Source organism: Pantherophis guttatus, chromosome 10 (assembly GCF_059756535.1).
Source record: "Pantherophis guttatus breed Tessera chromosome 10, ASM5975653v1, whole genome shotgun sequence".
NCBI lineage: Eukaryota > Metazoa > Chordata > Lepidosauria > Squamata > Colubridae > Pantherophis > Pantherophis guttatus.
The window spans coordinates 5,782,339-5,805,368 of record NC_142072.1 but is presented as its reverse complement, the minus strand read 5'-3'; the positions used below and the strand labels follow the sequence as shown (position 1 = coordinate 5,805,368).

The window sequence follows — 23,030 nt, the reverse complement described above, 5'->3', positions numbered from 1 at the left end:
GGCCTTACCTTTCCGTTCCAACCTCGCGGGGCTAGCAAAGATAAGTCCTGCACTCGGCCGAAGGATGGGCGGGGCAGCCTCATGGTCCTTACGGGCTGGATTAAGGGCTTCGGTGGGATGCATGCAGCCCATGGGCCGTAGTTTGAAGACCCATGTCTTATGGAATGAGAACCCCATTCAGCTGTGGCATGCTAGGAACTGCCCTTGATAATGGAGATCAAAATTAAACAGGATTTCAATTCATTTGTATGTGGCTTTCGTTAACATTAATTCACATAATTACTCCTTGGTCGTGTGTTTATTAATTTTTCCCTTCTGGTCAGTGTAAGGAGCATAGCTAACCACAACTTTTGACTCTCTCTTAAGAGCCCCACCCAAGACTTTTGAGGACCAGATGAAGTTCTTGGAACTCAGGTTACTCCTCGTTGGATACAACATCTTTATGCCAGTTCCAAAATCTAGAGCGTTGGTAAAAAACAGTCTTGGATAGAGATGGGCTCATGGCAGTGGTGGAATTCAAATTTTTGTACTACGGTTCTATGGGTGTGGCTTGGTGGGCGTGGCAGTGGAAGGATACTGCAAAATCCCCATTCCCACCCCACTCTGGGGCCAGCCAGAGATGTTATTTGCCGGTTCTCAAAACTACTCAAAATTTCCACTACCGGTTCTCCAGAACCTGTCAGAACCTGCTGGATTTCATCCCTGGCTCATGGGTGCATTTGTCTCCTCCAAAATTAATTCCTGCAAAAGGTACCAGAGCTATGGAATTCTCCAAAACGCCATTTTACAGAAAAACTCACACATCAGAACACAACATCCCTGCAAACTGTGTTTTCTTTAATTGAATAAGATGTCTTTTGATCTATTCTTTGTCTCCCCTGCATCCCTCGTATTGAAGGTTCCTGAACATCCTTTTGCAGACTAGGAATTCAAGGACGTTGGCAGATTTCTACACCGGAGAACCACCCAGGAAAAAAGGCAACAACCGCAACCGTTAAGTCAGCCTCCACAACTTGGAGAACAGATTCTCCCATGGCTCTGTATTGATTGGCCCATCTTTTCATATTTTTGTTTATTACATTTATACGCCACCCATCTCGCCATCCAAGTCACCCTGGGCAGCTTACAGCGATCCTTGGTTCTAGTTCTCTTAGGAGAATGAAAGGAGTTAATTCCAACAAGGAATGCAAGGAGTGTGATTTGATTCCTTGCAACAAGGTTGGCTAAAATCGCCATCAGCTTGGTGTGCACAAAATGTTTTGGGACAGCCTTCCCCGGTTCGATGTCTTTGAAGCCTGGAGGAAACTCCACTGGACAATTCTGGATGAAGGTGCCAGGATCATAAAGTCCACAATCTTGAAGTCCACAGGCAGGGCAGGGACAACAATCTCTTGTTCCTCGCTGGAGGACCATCGTCATCGTTGTCATTTAATGACTCCATAATCCCTTGCGGGGTGGAGTCTGGGCAACTGAATGGAGCTAGCAGAGTGTTTTAATGGCCGGATGCCCTTCCTGTCACCAATGCGGAGTTTTGTTCAGCAGATATATTCTCAGTGTGGATCCAGAGAGAGAAATATCTGCCTCTACCTAGGATCAAACTCACAGCCTCCCGATTGTGAGGCGAGAGCTCCACCTCTAAGCCACCGCACCACTCCCCTCGCTGGAGGACCATGTTCTCCAGAAAACATTCAGCACATGTGGGACTATGGTTTGAGATGATTCTTACAGTCCGGGTGAAAATTGGCTCTCTCTAACAACAAGGAAATCATACCGGTTAGAGATTTTTTGTTTATGCAAATCATCGATTTCCATTTAGGCATGAGAGCCAACTCAAAAGTCTTGCATAACTAATACCCGTGGTGCCGTACCCTGCAACTGATGCTAAAAGGACAAGGGGCTTTTTTTTTTCACCCCGTGAAGGAAAGGAAGCTAAGATGTTAGGGTCCCTTGGCAGGAGTTAGCCTTGAGAAGCTGCAAGGCAGTGAGAGGCCGATAATATTTCAGGACTGTAACTTCTGCCCCAATGCCACCCTCACCTTCGCTTGCAACCAGAACCTTCTTCCTTGCATAGATCACTAAACCTGTTTCTTTGAAGCTTCCTACTTAAAAGACAGTGGAGAGAATCACAAAGAATGCGGTCACGTAGGCTGGAGTAATTAAAACCACCTTATGTGCAACACTTGTCATGTTGGATGCTGGGAGGCAAGAGGGACAGTATGTGGCTGCAGTACATCAGTCTTTGTGACACTGGGCTCTCTGTTCTCCAGCTTTCTTTGGCTTCCTTGAAATTTGGACACTCCAGACTTTTATCGGAGCAGCCAGAAAAGCAAGAGCAGGAGGACCAAGACAGCATCTCCAGTTGGGGCCAAACTTCTGTTGCAGAGAGAGCTGGAGCAGCAGTTGATCGAAGAATTTCGGTCCAGGTCCAACACCTGTGGTTTCTCCCAACAAAGCTTCTCCAAGCTACAGCCACGCATCAATGTATGGCCTTTCTCTAGAGAAAACAAACACAGCTGTAACCAGACCAAATGTCTGAAAGTGCCTGCAAGAGGAAATCACTAATAGTGAAGCTATTTCTAGGGGTGAGAAGGTGGAGAGGAGAAAAAATAATGATAATAAAAAATAATAAATTACCCACTGGGGTTCTCTGACTCTTGACAAGTGTGATCATGTCCCTGAAGGAGCAAGGCCACATCTTAACCAGGTCCTCCTGGCTCCTGGAAACTGCAACCAGGGGTACCTTCACTCAACATTGGTTGGTGAGCCATTTGAAGCCCTACCTGGATGCTGGAGTGAGGGGAGAGAGAGAGACCTTCCTATAGTAACTCACACCCTTCCTACTACCTCTCTAGATTATTGCAACACACTAACCGAGTTGCCTTTAAAGACCACTGAGAAGCTACATTTGGTACAAAGAGCAGTGCTTGGTATCTACACATTATACCAATCATAGAGTAAGAAGCTAATTTGGTACTTATAACTGTGGTTGAAGAAAATCAGAAGTCAGTGCTCTATTCTTTGTTTGTCTTCTTTCTGCAATTTTGGCTTTCTTTTTTTCTTACCTTTCCCTTTTCCTCTTTATTCTAAATATTAATTCCTGATATCTTCGTTAAAAGATAAGATAGACAGATACAGATGCAGTTACAGAGATATAGAGGTAGAGAGAGAGAGAGAGGTAGAGAGGGGGGGAGGTAGAGAGAGGGAGGGAAGGAGGGAGGTAGAGAAAGAGAGGGAGAAAGAGGGGAAGAGAGAGGGAGGGAGAGAGAGTGGGAGGGAGAGGGAGAGGGGGGGAGAGAATACTGTTCTTTCACATCCCATTTTTCCCTTCGGGGAAGAGAATTGTGGGTGCAGCTTCAATTTCATCCATTACCCACCTACATATATGCTCACACAACTCACCTGTGACATTCACACACTTGGTCTGCTCCCCAACACACTTGACATGAGTCCAGTTCCCATGGGCACATTCCCCTTGGCCCGTATCACAGCAGCTGGCACATTCCAAGCCATTCTCAGGCTTCTTCTTGACTCCTGGAGGGCAATCAATCCATCAGTTCAATCAATCATGTGCAGCAGGGGTCCCCAATCCCACGCTCTGTGGATCCGCACCGGTCCGTGGCATGCCAGAAACCAGGCCATGCAAACAAGCGAAGCCCCATCCACAGGATGCAGGCAGCACGCGAAACCACACCCCCTCCGGTCCACGGAAAAACCTCTCTCCACGGAACTGTTCCCCGGTGGCCAAAAGGCTGGGGGCTGCTGATGTGGAAGCATTAGCACAATTTCAGAAAGTGAATTGAGTAAATCTTTATACTCGTTTGAACTGCCTGAATATCCTGATTTCCCTGTTGCTTGACCCCCAACCAGTGGTGGGTTGCCCCTGGTTCGGACCGGTTCGGAAGAACCGGTAGTAAAACCGGCAGGAGGCCCCACCCACTGCCCCGGATGTCATCATTGGCAATCTGCGTGTGCGCAGAAGCCAGTGCATGTAAACGCGTGCGTGATCCCGTTGCGAACCTGTAGTAAAGGTAAGTAGAACCCACCCCTGCCCCCAACTCATATCTCAGTGTACTTTCCCTGATGGATAATAAGAAAGCTACCTTGCTCTGAGAAATGGCTGCAGATGCTTTTAAGGCCAGGTCGCCCATCGTTACAGAGAGGTGTAGAACAGCAGCTGATCTCCAGTCTCCCCGAGAGTTCCGGCAGCATATACTGCCGGCGGCACAAGGTCTCCAGGGCACATGTCCGGTACGTCATTTTCCAGGCGCCATTAATCACTAGGAATCAAAGAACATGATGGAACACAATGCATCAGACTGTAGGCAGGGGACCTGTTCTCACCCAGCTCTCCAAACACAACAAATCCGCTGTATTTAAATTAGTGATTCCTTTATTAGGAGCACCAGCAGCCCCGGCAAAATGTTTCTCTCTCACCACAGGCTAACAAGTCTGTCCGGCAGGGAGATGAATAGTTGTCTGCCACATCTATTCATCTCTGCCCCCTGCCTTTTATCCCCAGAGCTAGCAGCGATGACTCATCCATCCCAAGGACCGGCCCATGGATTTCCACTGCTCTCCTCTCCTCTGCCTTCTGCACATCCGCGCATCAGGCACTGGACCCAGCTGTTCCTCCTCTTCCTCATCAGCCACCTCCAGATCTGGGGGCTGTTGACTCTCCATCTGAGGGCTGACATATGGCCCAGGCTCCACCTCTGTCTCTCTCTCTCTCTCTCTCTCTGACAACTCCATTCCCACTTTCCCCTTGGATCTCTCAGGTTGCCTTGATGCTGACCCTGTTTCCCACACCTCCTCCTCCTCCTCCTCTGATTCAGCTGGTTGAGGGGCCGGCAGCCGACAGACCACAACAGGACCTAATTCAGGGATGAGGATGTTCCTTAGTTACAACTCTCAGATGTGATCGGTTAGCCTGGTGATTAGCAAAGCTGGAATTTATGGTTCAGTAAGATTTGATCCTACATGTTCCCCATTCATAACTTCATTGTTTCATGTCAAGAGGGAGAGTTCAGGTTTCAGCAGCCCTGTAGGCCAGCCTTGCCCAATTTGAGTATCCTCCAGAAATGTGGACTTCCACTTCCGGAATCTCCAGGATTTGCCAGTTAGCCTAGTCATTGTTGAAAAGTTTAGGAGTTGAAGCCCACATTGATGGTACTCGGCGTGTCTTAGGAGGAAGCTGCATTGCAGTCTTCTCTTGGCCATGGTGCATATCTCTCTCTCTCTCTCTCTCTCTCTCTCTCTCTCTCTCTCTCTCTCTCTCTCTCTCTCTCTCTCTCTCTTTTATCTTCTCCCCTCATTGCCGCTCCTATTTCTCCAACCTTTGTTTCTTCAGCTTCTTCTGAACTGCACTGTGCTGTCTAGTTTAGTCACATCGAGCTAGCAGAAAATCGTACTTGCTAATCTGTGTTCCCCTTTCAAATAGATGGGTAGAAAGATCACAGATATACTATTTCATGTATCTGCACTCATCAGTTCTTCAATCCCTTTAATATCATTCCCGAACGTATTCAAGAAACATCTCAGTTTACCGGTAAAATCCATGCACTGATTCATATCTCCTAAACACTTGACCCGAGTAGCGTTTCCTTCGGCACAGTCTCCCGTGCCACGATCAAAGCAGCTGTAGCACTCCATGCCGTTGGCTGCTTGAGTACTGCTGGCTGGAGCTGGGAAAATAGAAGAATGTCGCTGGTCACAGTTCTTTAAAAATATATTTCTTTCATTATTGCACTTGTTTATATAGCATGCCTACATTTTAATGGGACCCAGTGGCTCAGTGGCTAAGATACTGAGCTTGTCGATCGAAAGGTCGGCAGTTCAGCGGTCCGAAGAGTTCTGGGAAAGTGTTCTAAAGCATCATGGCCACCACAGAGAAAATCTGCCTTCAAGTCCATGTCTCCTTCACCTCATGAAGGATCAGAACTTTAAGGATCTCCTCCCTAGGGGATCACATAAAACGAATAGAATCCCTCTGCAGGAAGGTTAATTTAAGATATCCTAGAACTTCAGCATGCAGAGTTTTAGGAGATAAAACCAGCTCTCTGGTTTTCTGTCAGGTTTCGTTGCTATCTTAAATAAACTTCATTCTCAAACGCAAGGTCTCTGATGAATCTTTTTTTTTATTTAAGAATAGGAGAACGACATCCCTGAACTCTGGTTGCAGCCAAGACTGGCACCTCCTTCCATACCCCTCCCTTTCCGTTCTTCAACCCCAATGTCTCATTGGCCATCGTGCAGATTCATCTCTTCGTCCCAAGCACTTTCTTTTCACAGGAATTTCCCCCCTCCCTCTGTCACCCAGGTAACGCTATCTACTAGAGAGCAGGAAACTAGGTAAAAGTTCATCTCAGCATTAAAGCAAAGCTTCTCCCTCTTTCATTCATTCATGTCAGCGCTGAAGGAGATCATAATTTGGAACGCTGACATCTGATTTTTGGAAGCCTTTTGCTAACCAGTGAAGTGTCCAAAATCACTTTGCACTTCAGAAAAGCTAAGACTCTTCAGCTTGAATGCGTTTCTGTCAGACAGAACCAAACTCCAGTAATTCTATTTTCTCTTCCTTGCTTCAAAGTGTTGGGAACTTGGAGGACGTCAGAAACCTTCCTGTCCTCCCACCATTTTTCTCCACCATAATATTGCCAGATAGGTTGGGCTGAGACATTGGCCCCAAAACACTTACTTAATGGCTGAGAGTGGACTAATATTTAAGTCAACCCAGAATTAAGTCCCAGAATCATAGAACAGCAAAGTTGGAAGGGACATTGGATTGGTTCCCTAGTCCAGGGGTGGGCAACTGTGGCCCTTTTACAACCTGTGGACTTCAACTCCCAGAATTCCTGAGACAGCCAAGCTGTCTCAGGAATTCTGGGAGTTGAAGTCCACAGGTTGTAAAAGGGCCACAGTTGCCCACCCCTGCCCTAGTCCAACACCTTAAATGTTCCATCACATTGTTTCTTATTGGTTCTTACACTTCTCACTTACTCAACAGGTTGATGTTGTAACTTCTGCACTTACCGCCTGTGAACCGGATGTTGCAGAGATTAGAGTCACAGTAATACGTGTTGTGTACTTCATGATCGTCTTCTGAATAGATGTTAGCGGTGCGGTTGGATACACCTTCCCCTGAACAGCCTTTCATCACATACTCGGCGATTTCTAAATCTGGGGTTTAGAAATACATGGAATGAAGTAGGCCAAGAAAATCAGTTGAATTCATGTTGAAGCCATTCCATCATGGCTTAGAGTTATGGGAATTGGGCCATTTTAATTTGATTAACAAACCATAACCCTAAATATCTAAGCATGATGGTCGAGGGCAGTCAGAGATAGCAAAAGATGAGCTAAAGCAGTGGTGGGTGTCAAAAATTTTTACTACCGGTTCTGTGGGTGTGGCTTGGTGGGTGTGGCAGGGGAAGGATACTGTAAAATCTCCATTCCCTCCCGACTCCAGGGGAAGGTTACTGTAAAATCTCCATTCCAGTGGTGAAATCCAAAATTTTTTACTACTGGTTCTGTGGGTGTGGCTTGGTGGGCGTGGTTTGGTGGGCATGGCAGGGGAAGGATACTGCAAACTCTTCATTCCCACCCCACTCCTGGGGGAAGGATATTGCAAAATCTCCATTCCCACCCCACCTCTGGGGTAAGGATATTGAAAAATCTCCATTCCCACCCCACTCTGGGGCCAGCCAGAGGTGGTATTTTCCGGTTCTCCGAACTACCCAAAATTTCCGCTACCAGTTCTCCAGAACCTGCTGGATTTCACCCTGCTCCATTCCCTCCCCACTCCAGGGGAAGGTTACTTCAAAATCCCCATTTCCTCCCGATCAGCTTGGACTCGGGAGGCAGAGAATAGATGGGGGCAGGGCCAGTCAGAGATGGTATTTACCATTTCTCTGAACTACTCAAAATTTCCACTACCGGTTCTCCAGAACTGGTCAGAACCTGCTGAAACCCACCTCTGAGCTAAAGTCAGCCACATAGAATTTCTGTAGAATTGATGCCACTAACTGGTTTTTCTGCCTTAAAATACATTTACTTTTCTCTAAACGTTTATTTATTATTCTCTAAATATTTATTATTTATAAATAATTACTATTTTCATACATGTTTAACCAAATTAGATAAAGATTGGAGTTTTATGTGGCTTGAGGCACATTCAAATTCAGCCTGTCTTCCCTTTTGTCCTTGAATAAGGTCATTTTCGATTCTGGCCCAACTTCCTCTCATATGCATATGAAATAAATTAAGAAGTTGCTTGTGAGCATGTGTAGAGAGGATTCCAGATTCATGGTAAAACAGTCACAATCAATCAACACACGGATTGGTGTTTATAAAATTAAAATGTTCCCTGTTCAGGTTGAACCTTGTCTTCCTGGATCAAAAAATTAATAAGTGCCACCCAACTTACCTGGAAGCAAAAATACTCCTGTATAGTTGTTTGAATCTGGAAAAGAATGGAAGCCACAAGGTCAGTAAAGGATGCAGGAGTTCATCACCCTCAAAATTCAGATATTGTAAATGTTCCCAAATTGGCCATGTTGAGCTAAAAATTCTAGGAATCAACCAGTGGTGGGTTGCTCCCGGTTCACACCGGTTCGCAAGAACCGGTAGTAAAAATTTCTAGTAGTTCGGAGAACCGGTAATAACATTGGCTGGCCATGCCCCCCAAACTGGTCCCCGGCCCGGTCACCACTCGCTTACCCCGCCCACCTTATCAGAGGCTTTTTTTTTTTACTTTTAAAAGCATTTTTTTCTGCAACCTCTTCGGCCAAAGAGGCTGTAGGAAAAAAAATGCCTTTAAAAGCCTCTGGTGATCCCAGCTGAGTTGCCTGATCATCAGAGGCTTCTAAAAGCATTTTTTTCTGGACTCCTGGGAGGGGAGGGGCAGGGTGGGCGGGGCCAGCCAGGAGTGAGATTTGGGGGTTCTTCAAACTGCACAGAATCTTAACTAGAGGTTCTCCGAAACCCCTGCAAACCGCCAGCAGCCCAACCCTGGGTTTAAAGCTCTGGGAGACAAGAGAATAGTCATCTTGGTCAAATTGCAGTCAATGCTTTCCAAATGACATTGTTTGAATACTTTGTTTTCTAATTATTTTTTAATTGCTTGTTAACTGCTAACAAATTTTATAGGTCATCCCCCTCCCTGTGGAAAGCATTGAGCCATTAGCCTGTACTTATTGCAAGCAGACAAAAATGGTCCATTTTGAAGAAAAAGGTGGATATAATTGAAGTAAATAAGTATTGTAGTAAGTGCATAAAATTGGGGGAGGAGCAGTGGTCAAATCCGTCTGTGGGCGTGGCTTGCTGGGCGTGGTGTGGTTTGGTGGGCATGGCAGAAGAAGGATACTGCAAAATCCCCATTCCCTCCCCACTCCTGGGGGAAGGATAGTGCAAAATCTCCATTCCCAACCCACTCTGGGGCCAGCCAGAGGGGGTATTTGCCAGTTTTCCGAACTACTCCAAATTTCCGCTACCGGTTGTCCAGAACCTGTCAGAACCTGCTGGATTTCATCCCTGGGGAGGAGTCTCCTTACAGAAAAGTTTGATGGTAGATGAGAAGCAGGACCGATCCCTCGGCGTACACAATTGCTCTGATTGGACACATTCATGGAACATCCCCACACACTGGTAGCACTGCAGGCCACTCACTACAGAGAAAGAAAACAATCGATAAATGGCAATAACTGTTGGGGAAACTGTCAGCCAACCTGGAAGGAGGGGTCAACAAGGACCTAGCTTGGAATCCTTGTGCCATCACAAGCAACAAAACCTTGACTTCCCCCAAGACACCTGAAACCTTATCTGGTCATTCCCAGGAAAAGAGAAGAAGGCTGGTAAGATTCTTGTAACATAGTTGGTAGATGATAAAGTTATTGGCTTTTGTTATTCACAAGCAGCTCTGGTTTTTTGCATCTGACAATAACATTTTGAAAGCCGCCTGTCAAGTGTTTTGGCCACTGCCTGTTCTGTCCCCATCTCACACACGCACACAAACAGACAGCCGGGGGTTAAATAAACTGGCAGACAACCAATTCTTTCTATAAGAGGCTTGGCAGCAACCCAGTAGCTGCTTGCCAAGAACTTTACTCATAAACAAGATACACACAGTTCAAGAATTGTCCAGTCCGTAATTAAATCCAAGGCAGATAATGTTGTTTCCAAAGATGCAATGTGACTCGATAGTAGTTAGTTTTGTCCGTCACAGAGTCTGAATGGCCACCTCATCCCCTTTTATACCCTGTGGGGTGTGGTCCAGTGACTCAGCTTAATCTCTGGCATGCCTCTTCTTCTGTTGCACGCGCTTATCTCTGCGACGCTGCCGAGGATCCAGCCAAGACTCATCTCCCTCATTACTGTCCACCTGTGGCTGCGTGGACGTGCTTGGCCCCGGCCCTATCTCTTGACCTTCGGCGGACATCGAAGGCATTGCCAGAGAGGAGGGTCCTGGAGAGGGAGGCCTTGCCAACTCCTCTCCTTCACTCTCGGAGTCCTCTCCTGCCGATGACACAGGCTCAGGTAACGGAGCCACAACACTGCCTAACACACAAAGCTGTTTTTCAGGCAAACATGGAATGCATCTTGTACGTGTGGGGTTTTTTTTCTTAGTTTGAATTTTTACGTATCAAAAGCCATTTCAATTTAACCTGTCACCTATATAATGTGATTGAGAATTTCCTGTTACCTGTTTTCTTATTTTAATTGCATTTCATAATTGTTTGTTGTGACCTTCCAGCTAAATTAGGAGAAACAGTTCTCAAATCAATCAACCATTCACTTCGGTTAATTTATATCTCAATCATTTCAAGGGGAGATAATTAGGGCTAGCTGGCTATGCTGACACAACAGGCTTATGCTGATTACTAAATTAACAGGTGGTGGGGAGTTTGTTGTTGTTTTGGAGTTGCACAGTTAAGAGATTGAACAGCACTTACTTACCAGCTACTAAGTAGTTGGTTCATACAATACCCTAAACTAGTCCGCCTCCCGCCAAAAAAACAGTTTAAACATAACTAGAGTTATGCTTGCCACCTTGGAGTTTCGTCAAATCTTGAGGGTCACCATTTCCTCACTTTTGTCCTTCTGAGCTTAATGGAGATTATTTATCTAACTGGTTCTGCTAAATATTTACACTGTATTGACCGACAAAGAGGAAATGTGGGGTTCAAAAATCAGGAGAAAGCCAACGTTTTTCCCCGTGTCCGTTTCCTTCTAGTCTAAATCTTGAAGCTCTTTCCATGGTTCTCCACAGTGGTGGAGAAGCTCTTTCCATGGTTCTCCACAGTAGTGGAGAAGCTCTTTCCATGGTTCTCCACAGTGATGGAGAAGCTCTTTCCATGGTTCTCCACAGTGATGGAGAAGCTCTTTCCATGGTTCTCCACAGTGGTGGAGAAGCTCTTTCCATGGTTCTCCACAGTGGTGGAGAAGCTCTTTCCATGGTTCTCCACAGTGGTGGAGAAGCTCTTTCCATGGTTCTCCACAGTGGTGGAGAAGCTCTTTCCATGGTTCTCCACAGTGCTGGAGAAGCTCTTTCCATGGTTCTCCACAGTGGTGGAGAAGCTCTTTCCATGGTTCTCCACAGTGGTGGAGAAGCTCTTTCCATGGTTCTCCACAGTGGTGGAGAAGCTCTTTCCATGGTTCTCCACAGTGATGGAGAAGCTCTTTCCATGGTTCTCCACAGTAGTGGAGAAGCTCTTTCCATGGTTCTCCACAGTGCTGGAGAAGCTCTTTCCATGGTTCTCCACAGTGCTGGAGAAGCTCTTTCCATGGTTCTCCACAGTGGTGGAGAAGCTCTTTACATGGTTCTCCACAGTGGTGGAGAAGCTCTTTCCATGGTCCTCCACAGTGGTGGAGAAGCTCTTTCCATGGTTCTCCACAGTGGTGGAGAAGCTCTTTCCATGGTTCTCCACAGTGATGGGATTCAAATAATTTAGCAACCGGTTCTCTGCCCTAATGACCAGCTTGGTGACCGTGGCCATGGTGGGTGTGGACAGGGGATGCGACAGGCAGCACTCGACCTCCTGCACCTCCCTGGGAGCAAAAACGGGCCATGGGAGGCCACACCACACACTCCCGCGCCCCGTTTTGGGCCTAGGAGGCCTCCCTGCACTTACCTGGGAGCCAAAACGGGGCACGTGGGGACTTCTGGAAGGGGAGGGGACGGGAGGGGCCAGCCAGCAATTTAACAACCGGTTCAGCCAAAGTGGTGTGAACTGGTTGAATCCCACCACTGGTTCTTCCTCATCCCACTGAGAAGCTCACCCATCCCGACAGGCTCATTCTTACCTGCATCCAATAGACAGAAGACAAATATGACAGTCAGCAGCAGATTCTTGATCTGTTGGCAGTATTCTTCCCACACTGCCATCTTCCTCATATGTTGGACGCCTTGTAGTAAGAGTCGGTGGAGTAAGCAATCCGGCGAGCTTTGATTTACAAACTTGCTCAGCAGGCAAGAGACAAATGGGGCAATCTACTATGCACAGCAAAAGACGCCGTGTTCGGCTGAAAAAAAAGGATGGGGAGAAAAATATTCTCTGTTCTTCTTGAGAAGTTGGCCAGCATTCAGTGGTGTTGAATTGGCCAATGGTAGCAAGATTAATCAACTGACAGCATATGTGCAATTTTGTTGGCGGTTGCGATTTATGGCTTATTTGGGGTATGTTTTGGTTTTTGCAATGCCGAGTTCAGATTCTGGAAATATGCTCGGGGCAGTGTTCCTTCCACCTCTGGAATAACCATCAATCACCTGTAAAATAGAAAAGAATTTTCATTACGAAGGAAGGCAAATATATGTATCCCAGGATAATGATGCAAGATCGAATTTGGGTCGGTCACCAGGACCAGAATTGTTATTGATCAATAGAATGCCACATCAAACCGGTGGCACTTCCGTATATCTGGAAAAATACCTTCCAGATATTTTCATTTTGCTTTGAAAATAATGGTTTGTAATTTCCTGGTTGGGTCTCCAGCTGCAAAGATTTCCATTTCAGGGAGCAAAAATAGCAATAGACAGTAGCACTTACTTATATACTGCTTCATGGTGCTTTACAGCTCCCTCTGGGTCCTCATTTTACCCACCTCGGAAGGATGGAAGGCTGAGTCAAACTTATGTATATGATGCTTGGCAGTGGTGAAATCCAACATTTTTTTACTACCGGTTCTGTGGGCATGGCTTGTTGGGTGTGGCTTGGTGGCCGTGGCTTGGTGAGCATGGCAGGGGAAGGATACTGCAAAATTCCCATTCCTTCCTCACTCCTGGGGGAAGGATACTGCAAAATACCCATTCCCTCCCCACTCCTGGGGGAAGGATATTGCAAAATCTCCATTCCCACCCCATTCCAGGGGAAGGATACTGCAAAATCCCCATTCTCTCCCCACTCCTGGGGGAAGAATATTGCAAAATCTCCATTCCCACCTTACTCCAGGGTAAGGATACTGCAAAATCCCCATTCTCTCCCCACTCCTGGGGGAAGGATACTGCAAAATCTGCATTCCCACCTCACTCCAGGGGAAGGATACTGCAAAATCCCCATTCTCTCACCACTCCTGGGGGAAGGATACTGCAAAATCTGCATTCCCACCCCACTCCAGGGGAAGGATACTGCAAAATCCCCATTCTCTCCCCACTCCTGGGGGAAGGATACTGCAAAATCTGCATTCCCACCCCACTTTGGGGCCAGCCAGAGGTGGTACTTGCCGGTTCTCCGAACTACTCAAAATTTCCCCTACCGGTTCTCCAGAACCTGTCAGAACCTGCTGGATTTCACCCCCGATGCTTGGCCATCATTGCCATTTCATCAACATGATATATTCTCCAACGTGCTGCCTGACATTCTTTACAACCCAGAGAAATTGGGCAATGCTGTGTAGGGGAAGGAAACTTTGCTAGTAATGGAAAAGCCTCGTGAGCAACGAAGCAAAACGTGACCTCGGATACCAGAGAGATATTTCTAAAGTTATGGGTCGTAAAAATGAGCCAGAGGCTGAACCCATCCGAGGCGTTCCTTCCCTAAAACTGTTGGCAAGCAAATTTTTCCACTCTGCAAATTTATGCACCCGCTTCCAAAGTGTTTTCTAAAAAAAATATGTGCGGTGGATACCGTGGCTGTTACTGCATGCTAGTAAGAATGCATTTATTAGATTATTTTTAAAATTCTGCCTTTATAAATAACTCAAGGCAGCAAACATACCTGTTTCCCCAAAACAACAACCCTGTGAGGTAGATTGGGCTGAGAGAGAATGACTGGCCCAAAGTCACTCAGTTGGCTTTCATGCCTACGGTGGGACTAGAATTCAGAGACACCTGGTGATTGGCCTAAAGTCACCCAGCCGACTTTCATAGCTAAGGCAGGACTAGACTTCACTATCTCCTGGTGATTGACCCAAAGTCCTCCAACCAGTTTCCATGCCTAAGGCAACACTAGAACTCACAAGTATCCTGATTTCTAGGCCAGCACCTTAACCACATCAAACTGACTCTCTTATGCATTTGTACTCCCTGAAAATAGCATAAGGAATTCTTGAAAATGTGATGTATAAATTCTGCAAGTAGCCACTGAACTGCTCAGCTTACAAAGTTTAAAAATACCAGCATTTAATGCCGAATCGTTCTGTCCTTAAAGCTGGTCAAAGACACGGACCACAAAGGAGAGAGGATCAACTTATTTTCCCAAAGCACCAGAAGGCAAGACAAGAAACAATGGATGGAAACTAATCCAGGAGAAAAACAACCTGGAATGAAGGAGAAACTTCCTAACAGTGAGGACAATTAACCGGTGGAACAGCTTGCCACCAGAAGTTGTGGGTGCTTCATCGCTGGAGGTTTTTAAGAAGAGACTGGACAGCAGTATAGGGTCCCCTGTTTGAGCCGGGGATTGGACTAGAAGTCCTCCAAGGCCCCTTCCAGTTCTATTCTGATTAATTAATCTATTCCCTGCCATGTGCAGACTAGTTTTCAGAAATTTGCACCCATCCTAGTTAGAAAGACATTCACTCCCCCTGTGGCTGAGCCTTACCCTGCCTCTGCTGCCTCAGTAGTTCCCAGTCACTACCAGTCCTCAAAATTCTCCTCCAAAGCCATTGGTGACAAAGGGTAATTGATTTTGTTCTTGGGCACCACCTGTTGTAGTCTGCCAGCAGCTTGCAGAGCTGGCAGCAGAGTCAGACAGTGAGGAGGCTGGGGAGGAACATGGGCCAGTCCTGGAGTCAGGGGAAGGCCTGGACAAGGGCTCTGCGTTGGAGGCAGAGATGGGGTCAGGGCCATCTGGGAGTGATGCGCAGACTCCAGAACCTCCAGAGGCAGACAGCAGAGAGGCAGAGGAACAGGAGGAGCCTGTTCCTAGTGCATGCATGCGCAGAGTTGTCAGAAGGCAAGAGCAGCTAAAGCAAAAAGGACGACTTGGGAGTAAGGCCAGGAGATGATTGGCCCCCTCCCAGAAGGCTTAAAAGAGCAGCAACCGCTCTTGGGATCTTTGTAGGAAAGCAACGTTGCTACATTTGTTTCTTGTCGGCATCTCTTGCTTCTGAACTTTTGCCAAGAAAAGCCTTTGGCAGGGTGCCAAAGAAGACAAAGGTTGGTGATAAGGCCGAAGGACTGTTTACGAAGAATTCGTATTGGACTTAATTTGGACTAAGCTGAGAATGAAGTAATTCTCAGCTGTTCTAATAAAATATGTTTGTTTAGACACTGATTGTGTCTGGTAATAACTATTTGGGCCTAGGTGACAACACTACCTTAATAATGGGTGGGTTGGTTGCATCACCCACTGCTTTCCTCCTGGAGCTGCCGAGCAGGTTTTAGGCCAAGCTGGCTGTCTCAATCAGATGGGACCGAGACTCGAAGAAGTAGGAAGGTACAATTTACCAAGCCAAGCCGGAGAACGGGACCGACTGGTGAAGCGAGAAACAAGACAACGAAAGCAGCTCCAGAGCAGCTCATCACCACCATGCCTACTCGCCTCCTTGGCCACAGGTGGGTTGTTGCCAGGGGAACTCCTTGCTACAGTAAATAATATTTTATCCTTTCTGCTAGGATGGGTCCTTCTGATATGTCCAGCTCCCTGGGTTGGGAGATCAGATGCAATAGAGCAGTGTTTCTCAATCTTGGAAGCTTGAAGATGGGTGGACTTCAACTCCCAGAATCCCCCAGCCAGCGCTGCTGGCTGGGGGATTCTGGGAGTTGAAGTCCACCCATCTTCAAGCTACCAAGGTTGAGAAACACTGCAATAGAGGCAGAAATTCTAAATATTGAAGTGGTACAATTTCAGCAGGGGTTCGCTTGTCCTGTCACTCTGGTCCAAGGCGGAGAGGGGGAAAAAATCCATTTGCCCAAATTCTTTCTTCTCTGCAAGGAACAAAGAAGATGCGTTCCTTTGCATTTACAGCAAGATAGCTCTGGCTACTCTATCCAGAATAGGAGGATTTGAATCTGTTTCCAGCTCATGGCACGAATTACTCTAACCCAGAGGTGTCAAATTCAAGGATCCGGCCCGTGGGGTACTTAGATCTGGCCAGTGGGGCTGCCCTGGAAACAGCAAAGGACCAGCCCATAGCACTTCTGCCAGTGAAAACGGGCTCCCGAGCTCCGTTTTCGGCTGCCACGGCCTCCTGCAGCTCTCTGCCAGTGAAAATGGAGCTCGGGAGGGCTGCACAATCCTGCAGAGGGTTGCGGGAGGCCATAACAGCCGAAAACGGAGCTCAGGAGCCCCTTTTTGCTGGCAGAGCACTCGGGCTGCCACAGGCGCCCCCGACAGGAGTGACGTGGAGCTGGCCACGCCCCCCCATAGGCCCCCCCCCCGAGGTCAAACACAACCCTGATGCGGCCCTCAATGAAATCGAGTTTGACACCCCAGCTCTGACCTGTTCTCATCTTAAAGCAGGCATTATTATCTCCTATGCCAGTTCTTCTTTTCTTAAGGACGGTATGCTGGGTTAGAAACAGAGCTACGCATGCCAGTTTTTGACAACTTATATTTGTCCGCTTTGATGCCAACCCCGGTGCCTAGATAAAAACATTTTCAGATGCTCCAAGCAGCAGCTCTGGGCTTTGGCATTTCTTTCTTTATTCATTCAATTTGTACAGGTAGTCCTCGACTTACAGCAGTACGTTTAGCGACTGTTCAAAGTTACAAGGGCACTGAAAAAAGTGAGGTTACAAAACCATTTTTTCACATTTGCAACAGTGGTGGAATTCAGCCGGTTCTGACCGGTTCGGGAGAACCGGTAGTTGCAACCTGCGAATGTGCCCCACCCACCCGCCCCAGCACTATGCCATCCTATTTGGCCACGTTTTCTAAGCCACACACACACATGCGTGCAAGCCGCATGCACGAGCAAAGCACATGTGTGCAAGCGCACACTCACATTTTCGGTGCTGGGCAAACTAGTAGTTAAATTATGTGAAGCCTACCTTTGATTTGCAACCTTTGTAGCAGCCCCATGATCACATGATCAAAATTCAGACGCTTGGCCACTGACTCATACTTATGACCGTTGCTGTGTCCCAAGGTCACGCGACCCCCTTTTACGACCCTCTGACAAGCAAAGTCAAGGAGGAAGGCAAGGTTCACTTAACAACCGGGTTATTAACTTATCAGCTGCGGTGATTCACTGAACAACGGTGGTGAGAAAGGTTGTACAATGGGGCAAAACTCACTTAACCACAGATATTTCGGGCTCAGTTGTCGACCTTAGTTGAGGACTACCTGTATTGGCCACTGATCTCAAACAAGAGACTGTGCGTAGCAAACAATGGTAAAATCAATTAAGCCGATTAGCAAATACAAAAAGAAAAATTAAATATATATGGCAGCTGCTGAGAGATATGTTGAGACCCATATATGGCAAATTCCTCCACTGACACCTCTTGCTACCCCCCACCTTACACACATACACATACATGCACCCATGCTGTGCAGGCATGGATTTACAGCTATACCAACATCATGCAGCTTTGTTAGACTGTCATCTTACATCCCCTCTTATAGAACATAAGATTGTCTGAACTAACTTCAGCCAAATCCCAGCCAACCTGTTTGGGAATAAGCGAGGGCTCCACTTATTTTTTTCCCCCTCTAACTGTAAATCAAGGGATGGTCCAGGGACAAATGTGTTCACTTTGCTTAACGATGGTTTTGCTTTCCTGCAAAATGGGATTCAGCGTGGAGCGTCTCAGATTTACCATTACATCGCATGATGCTTAATCGGTGGTAGGTACCCTGTTTCCCTGAAAATAAGACCCAACCGGAAAATAAGTCCTAGCATGATTTTTCAGGATGCTCGTAATATAAGCCCTACCCCCAAAATAAACCCCAGTTAAGATTGTCAGTAGACAGAGGCGTTTAGTACTGTATTTTCCTCCCAAATAAGACCTAACCAGAAAATAAGCCCTAATGTGTCTTTTGGAGCAAAAATTAAAATAAGACCCAGTCTTATTTTGGGGAAAACACGGTATATCCCAGTTTAGGAAAAGTTCCTCTCCATTTAAACAAGGAAAGAATTCTACAAGCAAGCAATAGGGACGATGGATCGGTCCTCTGCCATGCTCTGAATAAATCGATTTTCCTTTGAAAAGGGTTTGGTTAGTTTTCTGCAGTAATGCCATTTTTAATTTTAATTAATTTCTAATTTTGCATTCGGCAGCTTCAGGCCTCATTGGTCACAAACGTTTGGGGACTGGAGAAAACAGCACCAATCAGGAGTAAATTTGTACAGAGAGTAAGACCTGGAAGAAACACCAGCTACTTTTGGTAAGTGGCCTGAGAACAGAATTGCTAAGGGAATCGCCAAATTCTTTAGAAGTGACTTGATCTCCAGAAATCAGGGGCAAAGACTATCTAATGTTATCGGTTGCTAGCTTTCATGTATCATCGCTTTTGAGTCAGCTGAAATCTTGGGAATAAGTATGATTTAGGGCTCATTGTGCCATCAGCCACATGTTTAGACTAGATTTGGCATTTTTTTTATCCGTCGTTTTGAGTCCTTCCCAAGCATCTGAGATAGGCGGATACTTCTGTTTTAACAATGTTGACGGTATCCTCACAGGATGAAGGCCCTTCCAAGCAGAGCTGCCTTTCGCCATTGACTGATGGTGATTTTGTCAATGCCAACAACATTCCAGTGGCGCTCCGGATGTTTTGGGATCGCACCCAAGGTGCCTATATCACTATTGTACCAGGTTGGGGATAGTGCAAGAGATGGAGATAACAGCTCACCCTGCCTGGGTATCAGCCTTTGATTGTTGGCAGCATGGAAATCGACCCTTTTAACCAAATATACACATAAAACACAGAAGCAACAAATAACAATATTAAATCCAAGGGTGGAAGCTGTTAAATCTGCACCTGGTTACCTTTGCCCAGAGGCAAAACAACTTAGTCAAGGCGAGCGATGGAATGTTCTAAAAATGCAAAGGTTTGACATAAAAGCGGAGTCTTGGCTGAACTCCAGACTAGCGTGCCTGAATAATGCGTGACCCATGAAGCACTGACACAGCCCACAACCACTTCAGTAGCTGTTGCCCTGTCCATGCTCTCGCCAATACTTAAAAGTTCCTCTCTGTTTGATGTTCCAGCCTGCAACAACTAACATAAAACGTGGGATCTTGGAGTGACATACATTTCTTCGTTTCCAACAGCAGTTGAAGGATGGTTCCCCAGGCCAAGATTTTCCCATTGCACAGGGTGGCTCTAGAGTGCCCGGAATGGTTGAGTGGGGGGTGAGACTTACCCTCTATGCCATCTTCTCATTTTTCCTACTACCTTCTCCTACTGGTATATTATGATTTATTAATTGTTTTTAATCTCTCTCTCTCCCTTTCCCTTTCCCTCTGTCTCTCCCTCCCTCCCTCCTTCTCCCTCCCCCTCTCTCTCCCTCCCTCCCTCCCTCTCTCCCTCTCTTTCCCTCCCTCCCTTTCCCTCTCCCTCTCTCTCCCCTTCTCACTCTTCTCTCCCCTCTCTCCCTCTCCCTCCGTCCCTCCCTCTCTCCCTCTCTCTTTCCCTCCCTCCCTTTCCCTCTCCCTCTCTCTCCCCTTCTCTCCCTCCTTCCCCAAAAAGAAGAAATAATCTTAGTTGGGAACCGAGGTGCAAGCTGAACTGTCCATTGTTGAGGTGAACTACTCTTGATTGTTTCACTGATTTGTTCTGATGATCAGATTGAAAACTTGATATATCAAGCTATATGTTCTCAATTCTTCGTATGAATACGATTCAACGTATAAATACAAAGCAAGAATAAAGAAGAGAAAAGCTGGAAGAGAGAAAGAAAGAGTCAATATTATAAGGAGCAGGCATTCAACGATTTAAAAATAGACCTCGTGAGGCAAGTTGAAGCCAAAGAAATCATCATTTTCCAAGTGTGACTTTCCAAAAAAAAAAAAAAGTCCTCAGAAAGACCTCAATAAGATCGATGATGGCAAACCAACTTCTCTGAAGGCTATCTATTTTCCCCTAAAGAGCACAACTGAGGATAACCCGGAGCATATTTTGAGATCCCATCTCAATTCACGGAAGTGAGAATGAGTTGCAGACTGCAGTTCCTCTTGGAATCACCCACCGCGTACGGGGAGAGGAGAAATTCCACGGTGGGCCACTATAGAACATGGTTTATCCCGTTCCTCAAAAGTTTTGGGACACTTTCTGGGTTGTCCCAATCAAAAGAAAGATACAGAAAATAAAGTTGGGAGAGATTTCTAGCATGAAGAGATGCCTCCGAGATTACATTACAAGTCTCCTTACCATGTCTCCTTTAGATGTTTCCGCACAATGCAACAGCTCAGATATCAGTCTAAGAAGCCTTACCTTGGACACAGGTTGAGAGGCAGCCAGGGTCCCTACGTGAATTTCTTTTCTTCTACTGGCAGCCAGTTGACCATTCTGTAGGACCGTCCCTTCATTCCTTCTTTGAGATCCCAAACTGGGCTTCCATGGTTGGTATGTGGAGGCCAGAGGACTTTGCCTGTGAATACAACTTGCCCGCTGAACATTCAAGCAGGAATTCCAGTTGTTACTCGTCTTCTGCAGATCAAAGGCCCCTCCCTGAGTTGACTGCACCTCCTTCATTATTGTAATTAGCCTGCCTCTTTATGAATCAGGACATCTGGTTGCAGCTGTTCCCCAAGCAAGGGTTTCCCATATTCAGAGAGTTTGCAGCAGGAGGCAGAAAAAAAAAAAGGACTTTTGGCCACTTGTGAGATAAACACATTTATCGTCCTATAATCTTTCCAAGACTAATACCATGAATGTTATCACATAGTCAGGAGATTATTGGCTGTGTGTGCTACACACAGTGCATAAAAGTAAAGGTTCCCCTCACACATATGTGCTAGTCGTTTCCGACTCTAGGAGGCGGTGCTCATCTCCGTTTCAAAGCCTCTGGAGCCTGGGGACAGTGAAAACCAGACCTTCTGGGGCCACCGGAAGTCAGGAAACAGGCTGTTTCCGGCCTCCGGAGGGCCTCCAGGGGGGTGGGGAAGGCCGTTTTCACCCTCCCCAGGCTCCAAGAAAACCTTGGAAGCCTGAGGAGGGCGAAAAACAGGCCTACCGTACCGAGCCCACTGGTAATCTTTTTGCCATCGTATGCCAAAAGTGGGAGGGGGGAGTCTTGGGGGGTCACGCATGCATGCGTGGGGTGGGGGGCATTAAATTAAGGGTGTGGGTAGACGTGTGCGCAACCCCCTCGCGCTCCCCCCACTTTTGGCACGCAACGGCAATAAGGTTAGCCATCGCTGCTCTATAGTTTTACTTCAATGCTCAGGATCTGGTTAATATTTGGATGGAGACCAAATTGCTTTTAGTTTCAACTGGAAAGCTGAGAATATAATTGAGCCCCAAAATTATGTTGCTGAGGGAGACATTTGTGAAGTGCTAGAGGCAGGGAGGCCGAAAACGGGCCACGCAGGGCCTCGTCAGGGTTCTGTGTGGTCCATTTTTGGCCAGCAGAGTGCTGCTGGAGGCTGAGGAGGTGATCCATCCGCAACAGGAGAAATTTTTACATTGCATCAAAAGAAGAATTCCTTGTTCTCAAAGAAACCCATTGCATAGGCTTCTGCAGAAGATGGATGCCAGAGGTGGAAAGCATTTAGCATTAGATCCTCCCATGCTGTGTAATATACACTTTTGGCACGCGATGGCAATAAGGTTAGCCATCACTGCTCTATAGTTTTACTTCAATGCTCAGGATCTGGTTAATATTTGGATGGAGACCAAATTGCTTTTAGTTTCAACTGGAAAGCTGAGAATATAATTGAGCCCCAAAATTACGTTGCTGAGGGAGACATTTCTGAAGTGAGTTTTGCCCCACTTTACGACTTTTCTTGCCACTTGTTGTTAAGTGAATCATTCCAGCTGTTGAGTTAGTAATCCGGTTGTTAAGTGAATCTGATTTCCCCCATTGACTTTGCTTGTCAGAGGGTCACCAAAGAGGATCATGTGACTCCAGGATGCTGCGACGATCATGAATATGAACCAGTTGCCAAGCGTCCGAATTTTTGTTCGCACGGCCATGGGGATGCTGCAACGGTCGTAAGCGTGAAAAACGTCATAAGTCGCTTTTTTCGGTGCTGTTGTAACTTTGAATGGTCACTAAACGAACCGTTGTATCTCCAGGACATCTTGGAGAAAGACAACTTCAACCTATTTCTGTACTGTTGCCCAGAAACTATACTGTTCCTTTCATTCCCCACTTACTCTGCCAGAGCTGAAGAAGCTTCTTGGATGAGAAGCGAAATGTCTTCAAAAACAAAAACAAAAACAAGAAAAATTGCAGACCGCAGGAACCAGGAGCGCCACTCAGGTCACCCTGAGGACACAGATAAACCTCCAAGTGGCCTCAATGACTCTCTAAAACAGTGTTTCTCAACCTTGGTAGCTTGAAGATGGGTGGACTTCAACTCCCATAATCCCCCAGCCAGCAGCGCTGGCTGGGGGATTCTGGGAGTTGAAGTCCACCCATCTTCAAGCTTCCAAGGTTGAGAAACACTGCTCTAAAAGGATGCAAATGACCAGCTGTCTGTAAGG

General features: G+C 46.6%; 1 protein-coding gene across 3 annotated transcripts; it reads right to left on the bottom strand.

Moving 5' to 3' along the window:
• Window positions 1-816: 816 nt before the first annotated feature.
• LOC117677643 (urokinase plasminogen activator surface receptor-like) lies at window positions 817-21,404 on the bottom strand. 3 transcript variants are annotated; one of them, XM_034437962.3, is made up of 9 exons: window positions 20,814-21,404; window positions 12,298-12,760; window positions 9,549-9,662; window positions 8,423-8,458; window positions 7,030-7,176; window positions 5,544-5,681; window positions 4,101-4,277; window positions 3,400-3,531; window positions 817-2,494 (listed from the first exon to the last, which is right to left on the bottom strand). In XM_034437962.3, exons 2-9 carry the CDS (start codon window positions 12,386-12,388, stop codon window positions 2,307-2,309), a joined length of 1,023 nt encoding a protein of 340 aa, XP_034293853.2. In that variant the 5' UTR covers window positions 12,389-12,760; window positions 20,814-21,404; the 3' UTR covers window positions 817-2,306. The 3 variants fall into 3 exon arrangements, with proteins under 3 accessions (XP_034293853.2, XP_087732497.1, XP_060549852.2); XM_060693869.2 differs by lacking the exon at window positions 817-2,494 and adding an exon at window positions 2,635-2,787 and having other exon boundaries at window positions 20,814-21,312; XM_087876371.1 differs by lacking the exon at window positions 9,549-9,662 and having other exon boundaries at window positions 20,814-21,327.
• Window positions 21,405-23,030: the final 1,626 nt, after the last annotated feature.